General features: G+C 53.8%; 1 protein-coding gene across 1 annotated transcript in view; it reads left to right on the forward strand.

Moving 5' to 3' along the window:
• The first annotated feature begins 4810 nt into the window (after window positions 1–4810).
• PDILT (protein disulfide isomerase like, testis expressed) overlaps window positions 4811–16468 on the forward strand; it is a 28520-nt gene continuing 16862 nt past the window's right edge. Inside the window, exons 1-4 of the mRNA XM_056138941.1 lie at window positions 4811–5012; window positions 9538–9744; window positions 13737–13870; window positions 14847–14984. Of these exons, the coding sequence (XP_055994916.1) occupies window positions 4811–5012; window positions 9538–9744; window positions 13737–13870; window positions 14847–14984 (681 nt within the window). The remainder of the gene's footprint in view (window positions 5013–9537; window positions 9745–13736; window positions 13871–14846; window positions 14985–16468) is intronic.

A 16468-nucleotide genomic window follows, 5' to 3' on the forward strand; every position in this document is an offset into this window, starting at 1 on the left:
AGGTCTGATGGACAAATGAAGTGACACACATTGGGGGCCCAAGAGATACTCTGGGGCCCGAGGGCCTCACCTTACACTCGCCTCATCTCAGTTCCACCGGCAGCACCACAGGGGCGTCAGGAGTGATCCCTGAGCGCAGTGTCCAGAGTATTTCCTGAGTCTGGCCAGGGGATGTCCCTGTCCCCACCCCGGCCCACGCCTCAGCCCCCACCCTGCAGATGACGGCTGAGGGGCCCCAACCTGGGGCCTGGGGCCTGTGTGAGGAGGAGTGAGTCTTCCTCGAGGCCAGTCAGGGGTGCCTCTGGCGGTGGGGACTGCGCGTTCCTCCTGCCCAGCCTCCCATCACCCCCTTATCTTCTGCAGCACCTCTCTGAGCGAGATCCCATTCTAGGGGGATGAGATTGAACCCCAGAAAGCCTACATCGGCTATGCCAGGGTACACAAGCCCCCCCCTTTAATTTTTTTATTTTATAAAGTAGTTCACATTATTTGATTACGTTTAACATTCTATTCAGGTCTCCCAAAGAGGAATTGAAAGAGCTATGGGGAGGATGGGGGGGGAGGGGAGGGATACTGGGATTCGTGGTGGTGGAAAATGGGCACTGGTGGGGGATGGGTAAAACCCAGGCACAAAAATTTGTAAGTCTACAACTGTACCTCATGGTGTTTCACTAATGAAAATTAAAAAAAGAAAAAATGAAACAGAGGCTATAAACAAAAGAAAAGGAAGAGCTATGCTTGGAGTATCACATTTCACTCAAATGAGAGAATCCAGAGTTCCGACCTCTACCTCTGTCGACAGTCAAGAATCAGGGACGCTGTCTTGCTTGTCATCAAAAATCAGATGGGCTGGACACGTAATGAGATTTGGAGACGACCGCTGGACTAGAGCCATTACTGACTGGATTCCACAGGACGTCAAAAAACCGCCTGGCTGCCCAACTACAAGATGGTCAGACTTCTTCGTCAAGACCCTGAACGATCAGTTTGAGGCTCTTCGTGTTTCTAGAATGAACAGATGCCATTGCGCTACACTAGCATGCGACAGGGACGAATGGAGACGTTACTGGCACCCTCTCGAGCAACTCGATTAGTAATGGGAAGTCAAGTGATCAAGTGATTTAATATTCAAACACCAATCTACCACCATCACACCTTCCCACCACCATATTTTGAATGTTTCCATCCCGAACTCCAATCCCTGCCCCAAAGCAGATGTGAAATAATATATTCTGTATTGTCTGTTATGAAAATCTGCTGAAAATGCTAGAATAAAGTATCCTTAGAGGAAAGAGGGTGAGGATTGTTGTTTTCCACCCAGGGCCATTACACCCTTCTATAAGAGATCACTAACATGTTGTTAAAGGTTGAACCTTGGGGGCTGGAGTCATAGCACAGCGGGTAGGGCGTTTGCCTTGCAAGCGGGCGACCTGGGTTCGATTCCCAGGATCCCATAGGGTCCCCTGAGCACTGCCAAGAGTGATTCCTGAGTGCAAAGCCAGGAGTAACCCCTGAGCATCGCCAGGTGTGACCCAAAAAGCAAAATAAATAAATAATAAATAAGTAAAGGTTGAATCTTGTGTGTTTTTTCATATATATATCTATAAAAATGTATATTTCCCTCTAAGATTGGTTGTCTCCTATTTTGAATGCTGTCAAATGTGGTGCAGTAATCCTGGAGTATGGGTAGAGTATTTGGTTCGAAGTATAGTGTGGCTGTGAATGCGGCCACGACACAGAGCCCCTTACCGTCCGAGCAGGGAGACCAGTGTGGGGTGGTCTCTGCCCTACTCTGTGCCAAGGCTGAAGCCAGATTCCACCTGCCCAGACCCCCAGCACGATCGTGTGTGGCCCCAAGGGGCCCGGCACCACTGGTCTGAACAAACCACATCACCAGGCTTGAACATCCAAGCACCTGTTCTGCCGGCTGAGGTCTGCCCCGGAGCTCTGCCCCTTCCTGGGCTGGGAGAGCTGGCATTCAGCTTGGCTTGTTTTGACACCTTGGGTTTGGGGCCTGCTCCTAGCGGTGCCCAGGGCTCATTTCCAACTTGTGACTACATGTCGGCCATGTGCCAGGCGAGTGCCTAAGCCCGGGCACCGTCTCACCAATCCCAGCTAGATTTAGATGCCAGTCTCTAGACGGCGAGTTCAGGAACCTTACGCAGCCCCTGCCCCCTGGCTCCCGAGTGTGTTTGGTCTCTGACCCAGGCGGGGACCCCACCCGTGGTGCCAGGGCCGAGCAGGGCCCTGACTCAACAATGCCTCTTTCTTCTTCATAGTCACTGGGGGCTCCCTCAGAACCCCAGAACTCAGTGCTCGGCAGGGAGGTGGCTAGGAGCAGCGTGTTGGCCAGCTGGTCCCATTTCTGCCTCTGGACGTCTCCCGAGCGGCCAGTGTCCTCGGGACCTGCTCTGGGGACCCAGAGAAGCCAGGACTTCCTCTTCCGGCCACGACTTCCTCCAGCATCCCAGAGTTGGTGGCCTCACTGGGCCTGGGAGCAAGCAGGCTGCCCACAGGTACAGGCTGGAGTGAGAATGGGGTTCTAGCCAGCAGCTGCCTTCTGCCAAAAGGGGGGGGGGGTCACGCTTCAGCCGGGATCTCTGGAGCTGACCCAGAAGCTGAAATCTGGCCAAAATGACACCCCCGCCTGCGCCCCCCACCCCACCCCCATGCTATCTTATAGCGTGGGGGGAGCAGGGTGAAGACAGTGAACTTTAATTTTAGGGAGGCCTTCAGGATGGGGGGACGCAAACTCAAGAGCTGTGGAGTGATGCCTGTGTAGAGCCAGACTCCTGGGCGTTGAGGGCACAGAGCTGGCCTGGTCCCGCCAAGGCGGGCTTACGCCAAGGAGCTCCTCGGGCTGTGCAGGAAATGGGGACACAGTGACAAGACCAGAGTGGGTGATGGGGAAGACGCATGCTTAGGAAGAGGGGGACTCACAGACGCCCCACGAAAGGGAGAGAGTGGAGGGAGGGAGAGAGAGAGCAAGAGGGAGGAGGGGAAGAAAAGGGAGTGGGAGAGGAAGGAGGAAGCAATGAGCGGAGAAAAGGAAGGGGGGAGATGGGGAGGTGGGCAGGGGGGAGGAAGAAAGGAGGGACAGAAGGAAAAAGCAAGGAGAGGAAAGAAGAGGAAAGGAGGAGGGTTAGAGGGGAGGGGGACAAGGCGAGGCAAGTGGGTGAGGGAAGAAAAGGAGGGAGGGGAGGGGGAGGGGAGGGGGAAGGGGAAGGAGGGAGGGGAAGGGAAGGAGGGGGGAGGGGCAGTGAAAGGGAGAGAAAGGAGGAGGACGGACGGTCGTGCTGCAGATGATGAGCACTCTAGAACAGTCCCTCGATGTGCTTCTTACTTGGGAGTAGGACAGTCGGAACCCCAAGACTAGGCGTAATCTAGAACACCCGCTTCTCTTGGTGTTCCAGACGCGCTTTGAGCTGCATGTTCATCCCTTGCAAGCTGCCCTTCTCAACGGCTCACAGAACTCCTGGCAGGCCGGGGGACAGAGTTACTGTTTCCCACTGAGCCGTCTCTCCATTGTACGGTTTGGAATCTTGACATGTGTCAAGGACGTGGCAGGATCAGGGCATGGCAACTTTTATTTTTTATTTATTTATTTATTTATTTGCTTTTTGGGTCACCCCCAGCGATGCTCAGGGGTTAATCCTGGCTCTGCACTCAGGAATTACTCCTGGCGGTGCTCAGGGGACCATATGGGATGCTGTGTCAGCTGCGTGTGAGAGGCAAACGCCCTCCCCGCTGTGCTATAGCTCCAGCCCCAGGGCACGACAACTTTTTTTAAAATTTTTATTAGTGAGACATCATGAGGCACAGTTGTAGACTTACCAATTTTTGTGCTTGGGTTTCAATTATACAATGATCAAATACCCATCCCGCCACCAGTGCCCATTCTCCACCACCACGGATCCCAGTACCCCTCCCACCCCCATCCCCCCCCATCCCATCCCACCCTGCCTCTGTGGCAGGGCATTCCCTTTTGTTCTCTCTCTCCTTTTGGGTGTTGTGGTTTGCAAAAGAGGCAATGGGTGACAATCATGTTTGGTCTATAGTCTACTTTCAGCACGCTTCTCCCATCCTGGGAGGATCCTCCCAACACCCTTTATTTGGTGCTCCCTTCTCTATCTGAGCTGCCTTTTCCCCTAGCATGTGTCGTTGGTCTCAAGCCATGAAGTAAAATTCCTGGTACTAATCTCGGCCATTCTTGGGTGCTAGTCTCCTATTTTGTTCCTTTATGTTCCCCAGATGAATGCGATCTTTCTATGTCTATCCCTCTCTTTCTCATTTCGCTTAGTATGATACTTTCCATATAGTACCACTTGTATGTAAATTTCGTGACTTCATCTTTTCTAACAGCTACATAGTACTCCATTATGTAAATGTACCAAAGTTTCTCTAACCAGTCATCTGTTCTCGGGCACTCAGGTTTTTTCCAGATTCTGGCTACTGTAAAGAGTGCTGCAATGAACAAACAAGTGCAGATGTCACTCCGACTATACTTTTTTGCCTCTCTGGGGTATATTCCCAGGAGTGGTATTGCTGGGTCAAAAGGGAGCTCAATTTCTAGTTTTTTGAGAATCATCCATACTGTTTTCCAAAAGGGCTGGACCAGTCGGCATTCCCACCAGCAGTGAAGGAGGGTCCCTTTCTTGCCACATCCGCGCCAGCACTGGTTGCTATTGTTCTTGTCGCTGTGGGCCAGTCATGACAACTTTTAAAGAAAAGTCATACTTGGTGCTGGTGGGTCGTGCTCAGTCCAGTGGCTGCTAACAGTGCTCCTCACCCCCTTCCCCCACAGACACCCATGGCGCTGCCCTGGGCAACGCTCCTGCTGCTGGCCTGGTGGCTGGCCGCTGCCCAGGGCTCCCCGGAGCACTCGGAGGACCAGACCAGCCCCAACAGATCTCGGCCCTTGCACATCCGGACGGACCAGAACCTGCTGGTGCTGACAACTGACGGCTTGGAGCAGATGCTGGGCCAGACCCGCTTCCTCATGGTGCTATTCCGTGAGTGCCCCTCCGTTCTGGGCCAGGGGCAGCGGGGGAGCAGCGAGACCTGCTGCCTTGCTCCCTGGGGGCTAGGGCAGGGGTGTCCAGGGAAGGTGTGTGTGTGTGTGTGTGTGTGTGTGTGTGTGTGTGTGTGTGCGTGCGTGTGCGCATGCACACATGCATTGCTGAACACCAGAGCGGGTTCTTCATACTAAAATAGTCTCTAACACCAGCCCAGTTTGCAGACACAAAGACTAAGGTCCTGGGGCATGCAGTGCGTTGCAAGGGATTCCATTGCCCCTCAGGGACAACAAACGATTTAGCCTGCAGTGCCTGGTCCCCACTGAGGCCAGGAGGACGGTCCACTCTCAGGCAGCTTCACTCTTTTCTCCGTGTACAGCGGGCATCCTAAGAGCTGCGCTGGATCCTTCGGGAGGGGTGAGGGAGCGAGGTCTTGGGAAACGCATGGTGGGGCATCACAGGGTCAGAGGTCGCTCTCGTTTCTGTGGGCTTCCTTCGCCCCCTGCATTGTGCCTGGGCGGCCGGGGGCGGGGGAAGGGGTGTTTCATGGCCCTGACCTTCCTGGCCACTGAATGTCAGGTCATCAAAAGCCTTAGCCAGCGCCCAGCAAGGTGACCCCCCATGTCATCCCCCGTCCCGAGAGCTTTGACAACAACAACAACAAATCAAACTGACAGCTTCGAACCCAGAGTCTGGCTGTCCCCGGCTCCACTTCCTGCGGGCTCCACTTCCTAGGAGTGGAACTGCAGGACCAGCAAACCACTTGTCCTGGAGTCTCCCCTGACCCCCTACACTCACAGCCTCCGAGTGGGGCCCAGCCCCGGCTCAGCTCTTTTTTTTTTTAAATGAATCACTGTGGGATACAGTTACAGACTTACAAACTTTCATGCTCACATTTCACATACATACAATGATCGAGTCCCCATTCCTCCACCAGTGCCCATTCTCCACCACCAATGTTCCCACTATCCCTCCTGCCACCCCCACCCAACCCACCCCCTGCTTCTGTGGCAGGCACGATTCCTTTTGTTCTCTCTCTCTCTCTCTCTCTCTCTCTCTCTCTCTCCTTTAAGGTGTTGTGGTTTGCAATGGAGGCATTGAATGACCATCATTCGGTCTACAGTCTACTCTTAGCACAAATCTCCCATCCTGAGCGGGCCCTCTAAGCATCCTTTACTTGATTCCCTTCTCTATCTGAGCTGCCTTTCCCCCCAGCATGTGAGGTCAGCTCCAAAGCCGTGGAACAATCCTCCTGGTCCTTATCTCTATTATCCTTGGGTGTTAGTCTCCCATTCTGTAACCAGTGCAATCCTTCTATGTCTGTCCCTCTCTCTCTAATTTCACTTAGCATGATACTCTCCATGTTGATCCACTTATATGCAATTTTCATGACTTCATCTTTTCTAACAGCTGCATAGTATTCCATTGTGTAGATGTACTAAAGTTTTTTTAACCAGTCATCTGTTCTCAGGCACTCGGGTGTTTTCCAGATTCTGGCCATTGTAATCAGTGCTGCAATGAACTTACAAGTGCAGATGTCATTTCTACTATATATTTTTTTCTGGCTCATCTCTTGTCCTAAGTCTGTCTCCCTGAGGATCCCCCTGCCACTTCCGCTGATGGAACCAGTCTCTCACTGGCAAGAGAAGGAAACTGCGGCCTCTCTTCATCAGGGCCCAGAAGGAGGTACAGATGGGGTCACTGTGTTCCCCAGTTCCTTGGGGACTGATCGAGAAGTTCCACCGGGATTCCTGCCTGGTGACAACGGTTCTGTCATGGGATCTCGAATGGAGTTTTAGGACACCAAGAGCTTCACGGGGAAGGGGGGGGGGGGCTTTAAAAATGTTTTCTTTAAACATGATGGCTTGGGACTGGAGCGATAGCACAGTGGGTAGGGCGTTTGCCTTGCACACGACCGACCCAGGTTCGATTTCCAGCATCCTATATGGTCCCGAGCACCGCCAGGAGTATTCCTGAGACAGGAGGAACCCCTGTGCATCACTGGGTGTGACCCCCCAAAAAAGCAAGAAAAAAAAGAACTTAAACATCATGGCTTACAGATTTGCTCCGACTACAGTTGTCAGAGGCTTTTGATGCCCAGGGAAGAAGCAGGGCCCTTTCCTGCCCACCTCGGGCCGTCTGCGCGTGTTCCGCCCAGTGCCAGCCTCCAAGCAGGCTTCTCTCTGTTGCTGCTCCCCTGTGAATCCCAGAGTAACGCTCTGTGGAGGGGCTGCTCTGGGCTGACTCCTGGCTCTGTCCTCAGGGATTGCTCCTCTGGGACCCCATGTGGTGCTGGGGCTGGAGCCCAGGTCTGCCGCACACAGCTCTCAGACCCTCTGAAAACACAAGAGGCCCAGCAGTCAGCATGGACTGCCCCATTTTGTGGCCCCGTGGCTGCCCTCTTAACCTGCCCAAAGGGAAAATTCCTGACCCCTTAGGGCACTTCACTTCCATCCAGAGCCCAGCAGAGAAGCCCCAGGCTGTAGTAAGAGCCAATCAATTCCACTTTACTTGCGCTGGAGAAAGCCCTGTGTTTGAACACTTGAAAGCGTTTCCTCCAGCGGGTCTTTGAAAGTCGTGGACACCCATGGAAGGCCTGTTATCTAAAAGAGACACTTAACTGCATTCGATTTAAATATTTGATTTATTCCAGTACACAGTTTAGAGCAAAATGAGTTTTCAGAAACTGGCAGGCCTTCGAAGGTAACCTTTGCAAAAGCTAATCATTTGGGGAAACACATGGGCTTGGCTTCGCTCCAGAGGTAAACAAACTCCTTGCAATAGGATTGGGTTTTTGTGGTTGTTGTTTTTTAAAAAAAAAAAAAGATAATATTGTCCACAGGGTAATAGTGCCAGGGACACTCTGGATTGCTTAGTTTTTGGTCTCTCTGTGGGTTTCTGTAGGATCTTCATTCCTGAAAGACTGTCCTTGACAGTCCCTGTGTGACTCCTGGACCCTCAGCTCCTTCTCCCCTAACTCATGGTCGCTCAAGGGCAAAGTCAGAACCTTCAAGGTCATGCTTGGCTCTTACTCGGTCTCAGCTCCGACCTGTGACCAAGTCCCCTTGATGCTCCCCTAAAACTGGGTGCAGACCCCCTGCCATGCCTTGGGTCTAGCGCTCCCAACCCCCATCCAGAGAAGCTCCTTCTTGGGGCTCCAAGAATGCACCATAATGCACCCCTACACACACACCCGAGTTTTTCCTGAAGTGCGAATGTAGCAAAAAGTCCCCGGAGACTCTCTAAGCTGCAAAGTCCTAGACACGCTCCCCGTGGCCTCTGCTTACATGGGCCTCGGACCCGAGGGCTCTCGACTCCCCAGGACCCGCGTGTTCCATCTCAGGGGTGCCTGCGGGGAGCTGCCCCAGCCATATAGACTGTTGGGCAGCACCTTGGTCTCTAAGTCCAGCCGTGACCCCCAGGAAATGTCCCAGACAAATCCAGATGCCCCCTGCTAAGGACCAGGGTTAATGTCCCCCAGTAAGGACCGGGCTGATGAGCTTCCTTGGGTCAGAGGCGGCAGGGCGACATCAGAGCCTCCTCTCCTCCTCCCCTGCCCAGCCCTCCTCGTCAGAAGGGTGCCTGGACCCACACCTCACAGAAGAAATGCAGCTGTGGCCACTGGGCCTGTCAGTGCCAGGACTGTCCACCAGGGGACGTGCGCTCTTGCTCTCTCTCCTCCCTTGCCAGTGTTCATTTCTGACTCCAGGATGGTGGGGGTCACGGTAGCAGCAATATGGAATGTAACATTCCGTGCTTACCCAGTCCAGGGCATCGGGACAGGAGCTCTCCAAACCCAGCGTGAGTCAGAGCAGGCTGCACAAGGCTGGATCTCGGCTAAAACTTTTTGCCATTTTGACCTTGAATAAGAGTAGACTAATTTCCCTCCCTCCCTTTTTGTTTTTTTCTCCCCTTCTTTCCCTCCTTTCCCTTTTTCTTCCTTCCTTCCTTCCTTCCTTCCTTCCTCCCTTCCCTCCCTCCTTCCCTCCCTCTTTCCATCTTCCTTCCTTCCCTCCCTCTACCTCTCCTCTCCCACTGCACCCCTCACTCCCCACCTTCTTGCAGTGCCAAAGGACCGACCACAGGTCACACCAGGAAGCAGCTCCCACGTGCAAGAGGGATCCTGTGCTGAGTCACGCCCCAGGGACCTGCCTTCCACCTTGCATCAGTTCCCTTAGCCGAGACATTAGCTGGGGGAATCACCGACTCGATCCCCGAAGGGCTCCTGGGAAGTCATGAGCCCCATCAGCGGGCACTCAGTAACCCTCATGGTGAAGGCTGCACCCACTCCACCAGGGGCAGGTGGAGCTGGCAGGCACCCTGTGTGGGAGCAGGCAACCAAACGATGTGGTTGTTGTGGTCGCTGAGCCCAAAGGCCTGTGGCCTGGGGCCCTCTCAGTCGCTAGGCCCTGCACGTCTCTGCAGACAGTCTCCCTCGACTGAGCCATGGGGCCAAGGCAGAGCCGGGAGCGGGCGGCGACGCAGCCCCTCAGCTCTGGTCTCTCCCTGCTGGCTCTTTCAGACAACCCGTCCGCAAAGCAATCCCAGAGCTTGGCCGAGGAGCTGGGCAAAGCCGTGGAGATGCTGGGCAAGGGCAAGAATGGGGTGGGCTTCGGCAAAGTGGACATCACGGTGGAGAAGGATCTGCGGGAGTTGTTCAAGGTCCAGGAGGCCCCAGAGCTGAAGCTGTTTTTCGAGGGCAACAGATCGGAGCCCATCAGCTGCCAAGGTAAGGGTGCCGGCAAAGCCTCGCGATGCGGCCTCACAGACGGCATGCCAGGAAGTCCTGTAGAAGGGCTCCGGGCCAGAGGCCTGAAGCATAGGACAAGGTCAGTGCAAGCACCACAGAGGGATGAGCCGAAGCTGAGGAATGTTCTGTTTCGGTTCTTCGTGCATCTTCAGAAACCGAGGTGGTCTTGCGGGGACTGGAACTTAGAAGAGCTTCGTTAATTCTGTTTTGAATGGTGTTTGTAAGACCCAGGTGGCAGAGGGGCGGAGCAGGGGGCAGACAGAGGTGGACGGCTATGGGGGGCTACAGGATGGGAACCTGCAGTTCTCAGAATGGACACTAGAGGGCAGGCGAGGCCTGGGCTAGGGTGAGGTGCCCTTCCCGCTTCCAGTGTGTGTGTGTGTGTGTGTGTGTGTGTGTGTGTGTGTGTGTAAGCAGAAAACAGGATGAAAGAAAAGGGGACAATGGGGTCAGGAGCAGTGAGAGGAGGTACAAAAAAATTGCTCCTTCCCGTGGACCCTGCGGGACCCTGCGGAATCCTTTGTCCTGTAGGTGTGAGTGTCCCAGGGGGTCCAGAGTGCGGGCTCTGCGGTACCCTCCTGCTGGACCCTGCGCACCTGACTCCCTTCCAAACTACAAGGTGGCAATGTGGCCATTTTTTGGTCTGAGCTCCTTGGTGGCCTCCAGCAAGCACCCTTGGCAGGGGGAGCTTTTAACGATGGGGAAACTGAGGCACATAGAGGCGGAACAACTCCCTCACGATGCTCCCAGGCTTTCTGGGAAGGGTGAGATGACAGGCAGCCGAGGGACTTGGGACGCAGACACCAGCGAGTGACCCACACAGGGCGCAGCCGCAGGGCCAGGGTCGGCGCTGATGAAATTGGGCTCCAGGCCAGATTTGGTTTCAGCTCCCCACGGGGCTGACCGTGAGGAAAAGGACAGAGGAGATTCTTCTCCTGCTTTCCCAGCTCTGCTCCTGCACGCTTGGGGGGGGGGAGCCCCATCCCGGAAGAGACGCCCCGGGGACCACAGTGGGGCCTGGACACAGGAGGGACACCCCATTTCCCAGGCCTGCAGGGGAGGAAGTTCACCGAGACTCCGGCCCTGAGTCAAGGTGGGAGGGGCTGGGCTGCTCTGTGCACTGGTGGGGACCACTCGTGCCCTCCCCCCTGGAGGACGTGGGGCTCGTCCTTGCGGGGGGGTGGGGCAGGCTCCTCTCAACCTCCCCTCCAATTACCAAAGGCCAGTGGGCAGGGAGAAGCCGTGGGCCAGTGGGGGAAGCCATGGGCGAGCAATGGCACATCCACAGTTTGTGCCGGGAAATATGTGGCTGAGGCAGGCCCGGGTCACTCATCGACAGGGCGTCCATGGCTCTGGCCCTTGCTCAGAGCCTGAGAGACACGTGGCCGCTCGGGGGGACTCGGAGATGAGTGCTCAGGGACACAGGGACTCGGATTCAAGTACTCAGGAACACAGGACTGACGGACTCTGGGACTCAAGTACGGGGGTTCCTCAGGGACTCAGTTGCCTCCGTGCCTCTGGGACTCGGTGGCCTTCGTGCCACAGGGCTCGGGAGGCAAGTGTGGCTTGCACAGGTACCCAGAGAAAGTGGCTCCAGCCCCTTGAGTCTGTTCACTGCAATGATTCTGCCCATGATGGTGTCTCGGGCACCTGCGTGAGCTACTGCACACAGCAGAGGAAACTCGAGCAGGAAAGCGACGGCCACAGGCCAGGACACGGAAAACAAGCGGGGCAGGGCTGTGCCCAGACAGCTGAGCCCGTGACCTTGAGGAGCTGAGCAGCCGGGCGGAGGAACTGGGGTGAATTGCAGGACATGGAGCTCGGAGAAGGGTCCCAGCCACCTCCTTTCCAAGGGGGCTATGGGGGGCTTCAGCCCAGAAATGGGCAGGGGGTGGCGTCGATGAGGGTGCAGTGCAGTGTGGGGGTGTCTGAGGGTGGCATAGGGTCTCCTCTGTCCCTGAGACTGGATGTCACCAGAACTTCCAGGCTCCCTGTGGATTTTCAAATGGCCCCGAGGGCCAGTGCGCAGAGCCTTGCCTGGCGATGCTCAGCCCTGGATTCCCCAGCACCCCGTGATGCTCCAGGCTGCCAGATCACCCAGTGCTGTCAGAAGTCAGGGTGACGGCTCCCTTTTTCCCTTGGTTGTTGGTTTTTTTCGGGAGTTGTGCTCCTGGCCCTGTGCTCAGGGGTCACTCCTAAGTGCTCAGGGGAGCATGCGCAGTGCCAGGGATGGAAGCTGGGAGAGCCGTGTGCAAGATGAGCCCCTTCCCCCCTGGACACTCTCCCGGGCAACAGCAGCAGCTTCTGGGGGCCAGGAACGATCCATTTCCTGACCTGGGCACAAGTCACTCGTGTTAAGATCCTTTGGTGAAATCTCAAGCGGTGCACGACAGTCTATGAGTTTCGGTCAGTTTGCTTCGTGAAGGCTTTAAACCATGTCTTTGTATTCGGAGGAAATATATGGAAAGGTTCTGAACGTACAGTCCCGTTTGCTGAGCATCTCAGGGTGCCTTGGCTGGGCCCCCCTGCCGGGTCGTTGGCTCTCTGTAGTCTTTCCCCAGCCCCCATGCCCCCACTCCACCCCACCCAAGTGAACTCCAGTGACCTTCAGTTTTCACTCACATGACCCCAGGAAGCCTTCCTCTATTTTGTCGTTTAAATCATGCATGTCTCTCTTTTTACTGCAAAGTCCTTAAAGCTTGGCTAAGTTGCATGTGCTGCCCTATGCGCCTGTGATGATCTGGCAACCGACCATCCTGAGCAGTGTAAGGGCATGCATGGGGGCGGCGTGTCTGTCTCTACTCATGTTCAGACAGTGCTGTGAGGATGGAACAGACACCCTGGGCAGAGTTGCCACCGGAAGGAAGGAGTGATGGGATGAGGAAATAAAGCAGTTCCCTGCAAGCACTGCGCCGATCCCCCCAACTTCATTGAATGGTTCCATTCTTGGGACCGAAAATAGAGTCAAATAGGCTCGGCACATGGCTCGCAAGCAAGAGGCCTACCTAGGTCCAATCCCCAGCACCACGTGTCTCCCGCGGCACTGCTAGGAGTGACTCCCAAGCACAGAACTAGAAGTAGTATTGGGGGGGGGAGAGGGAGGGAGAGAGTGGGAGAGAGTGGGGGAGAGAGAGAGGGAGAGAGAGTGTGTGTTTAATTGAATAGCAGAACTTAACATTGTATTTATATTTCCTGGCTCATATGAAGTTGACGATCCCAGCAAGCCTGCCCGCGCGTAGCCTGGTATCCATTCTGATGCCTTGGCACTTCTTCCCAGAGATGGTCTGTATGTCCAGTCACAGAAACCAAGAGTTTCCTGTTGGTTAGCTCCTGAGAGTGGGAAGTGCCAGCTGCTATGTCTTCGTGGAGGCAAGGGGATTTGAGATCATGGAATTTCCCCAAGGCCACGGGGCTAGCTTGTCTTTGAGTCTGTGTTTGATTTATTTGCTTATTGGAATGAACCAACCCATCTGCCTGGCTCTTTGGGAAGTGGGTAAGACTATAGGGCAGGGCATACTTCTGCCTGGGCTTGGTCCAAACTTGGCTAGTTGGGGTGACCACTGGCACCTCAAACATTGGTGGCCTCATTGGCCAATTTGGGACCTTAACGAAATGCTCAGTGGAGTCGCTGTGGAGGCCAGGATCTGTGCGAAGTGCTCTCCAGACTTCTTCCCTTTGGTCAGTGCTCAAGTCTGAGCACTGGGGGTTGGGGGAGGGGAGAAGGGTGGGTGAGGACTGGCCCTGCGCCAGCTAAAAAAGGAAACATCCATGGGGTCCATTGAACTCTCTTTCTCCGTCTCCCTGTCTCTCTCTGTCTCTCTGTCTCTCCCTGTCTCCCTGTCTCTCTATCTCTGTGTCTCTGTGTCTCTCTGTCTCTGTCTCTGTGTCTGTTTCTGTCTTTCTCTGTGTCTCTGTGTCTCTGTCTCTGTGTCTCTGTGTCTCTGTCTCTCTGTCTCTTTCTCTCTCTCCAGGAGTGGTTGAATCGGCTGCTTTGGTCGTCTGGTTGAGAAGACAAATTCGCCAGAAAGTGTTTCTGTTCACTGACATCCAGGAGGTGGTCATCTTTGTGAACTCCAGGCCCTTGGTCATCATGGGCTTCTTCCAGGTGTGGGGGTCAGCCAGGGGGCTTACTGAGCTGTGAGTATTCCCATCTTGGAGAGGGCGGGGTGAGGAGTGTGGAGCGGTGGGGTGGATTCCAAGCTGGTTCTATTGGAGCAGGCGTGCTTTTCTGGGTGGACGCCCGCGTTCCAAAGAAAGGCAGGGTATGAGTGAAGCAGGAGAAGCTAATGGCAAAGGTGGACAGGTATAGAGAGAGGAAAGCGCTGAGCTGCCTGTTGAGTTGGTTTCTAGAGTGTGACTAGCCTTGGGGAGTTCCTTGGCACTGAGGCCTTACCACAGAGTCCGCACATTGTTTCTGCGTTGGAAGAAGCTTTGATGCTTTATCCCCTCCCCTGAGAAATCAGACTTGGGTATTATTACTAGGCGAGAACGAGCCACTTGAGTTGTGGAGAAAAAAATATCTCAGTTTCCTTTAAGTCAAATAATTGAGAGTGTAATTTGGCCAACTCTTGACACCAAGAGATGGCCATGCTTGGTCTTGCATTGGGCATTTGTGTGTTCAAATCAGTTGCCTCTACTGGGCTATGTGCTCAAGAGCTAAGGTGGGGGCTGTGCCCATGGCCAGTCCCAGATCAGTCCCTGGTACCACATTTGGTTCTCTGAGCGCCACTAGGAGTGATTCCTGAGCCAGAAGAAAGCCCTGAGCATCATGGGGCGTGGGCCTAATCCCCTCTCCCTGTAAAGGGACAACCCGCTCTCAAATGTCTCAATCCTTGTAATAACTCAATCCCTCTGTTGAGACCCTCTCATACTTGGAAGAGAGAGCCTGCCAGCTTCCTCCATTGCTTGGTGTGGATTTGCATATTCTGTTCTTAGTCAGAGCCAGAGAGAAAACCTGTATAGGAAACATCGGTGAAAAGGGACTTAGGTGGCCTTGGAATTTAAGAAGATGACTTGACCTCCATGCCCACCATCCCAGACATCTCGCTGTCAGCTGAAATCAAATATTGCCCCTCCAACAGGATTTGGAGGAAGAAGTGGCGGAATTGTTCTATGAAACTACCAAAGACTTCCCAGAGCTAACCTTCGGTGTGATATCGATTAGCAATGCAGCCGGGGGATTCCATGTCATCCTGGACAGTGTCCTGGTGTTCAAGAAGGTAAGATTTGGACCTAATGGCCAGTGGGGGAGACTTTCACTCAAGGCAGTGGACTATGCATGCATGTGGGGACTTGGGCTACAAATTTTGGTTCTGCCACGTGTGAGTAGCCAACCTTTGTGAAATGATGAACTCTTGATGTTTTTTTGGTCTTTCCAGCTGTTCTCACTGGAAGTTCCCTGCCTGGACTTAACCAGTAAATGCCACTAATTAAGACCCAAGTCAACGCCCTGCTCAGGCTCATGCTCCTCCCCCCTCAGTATTGCCAATTGTCATCCACATCCCCAAGACTTAAAATTTTCCACCATACACCAGATATCTTCCACCCTCAGACCTATTAGCCCATCATCAGCTGTCTCCAGGTGCCTGTGTTGAAAGTTGTTATCTCCTCCAAATCTGCTTCCTGTCTTCTCTCTCTCACTTCTCTCTCTCTCTCTCTCTCTCTCTCTCTCTCTCTCTCTCTCTCTCTCTCTCTCTCCCTCAACTATGCTCTCTCCTGTGCCTCCATGTCCCCCACCCAGTTGAACAAGGCCAGGAGAATCAGAAATCAGTCGAACGCTCCCCCGACTTAAAGCTCATAACCAAGTATAGGTTCAATAAATCTGAAAACCTCTGGTCTAGACTGAGGTCTTTTTCATAGATTGGTCGGACTCCCACTCAACACCAAATCCCAGCCCTATGGATTTGCTGGCCCCAACCACATCCAAATCCCTTCATCTCCCCATCCTCATCCTTCTAGGTCAAATAACCATCATCTTCTCCAGTCCATGGCAACTGTCGATTGATTGTTTTCTCTTTCCTCTAAAGAGCACGCTTTCCAAAATTCCCCTCTGCTGGTCACTTTCCATCTTTTTATTCAAATTCCTTGACTGTCTTCTGTCATTTTTAGGGTAGAGATTCAAATCTTTGAGGAGACCCAGAGTCCTCATTAGTCCAACGACTGTTCCTACACCACCCTCCGCTCCCTTTCCAGAATCTAGGTGTGAGCTCCTGGTGCAGCACCCAGTAGACGCCTACCTCTGTGGATCATAAAATTAATCAAAACATCATTTCCTTAGGCAAACAAATTACAGTTTACATATGAGTTAGTTCCATGTGCTTGCTGGCTCACTGTATGGGGCAGCACGGATTTATGGAGCATTTCTAGAAAGTTCTGATGAATAGTGTTGCTTGAGACCAGTGTTTCCCAGAGTCAGTCATAATGCCCCCAGGGATGGAGGGTGTTAAGGGGAATGGCCCAGGTGAGCAGGTGGTAGTAGGGATCTGCAGTAGTTTTCTGTTAATTTGCTTCAAGAAAAGGTGGATGGGGCTGGGGCTGGATGGGGTGTGTGGTCCTGAGTGACTTTTTTCTCCCTGAGAAGTGTTTGTGGGTTCAATAAATCTGGGAACCTCTGGTCTAGACTGAGGTCTGTTTCGTAGATTGGTCGAACTCCCATTCAAGACCAAATCCTTCCAATAATCATGTTCCTTATAGATATCACTCA

The sequence above is a fragment of the Sorex fumeus genome, unplaced genomic scaffold (assembly GCF_029834395.1).
Source record: "Sorex fumeus unplaced genomic scaffold, SorFum_2.1 ptg000130l, whole genome shotgun sequence".
NCBI lineage: Eukaryota > Metazoa > Chordata > Mammalia > Eulipotyphla > Soricidae > Sorex > Sorex fumeus.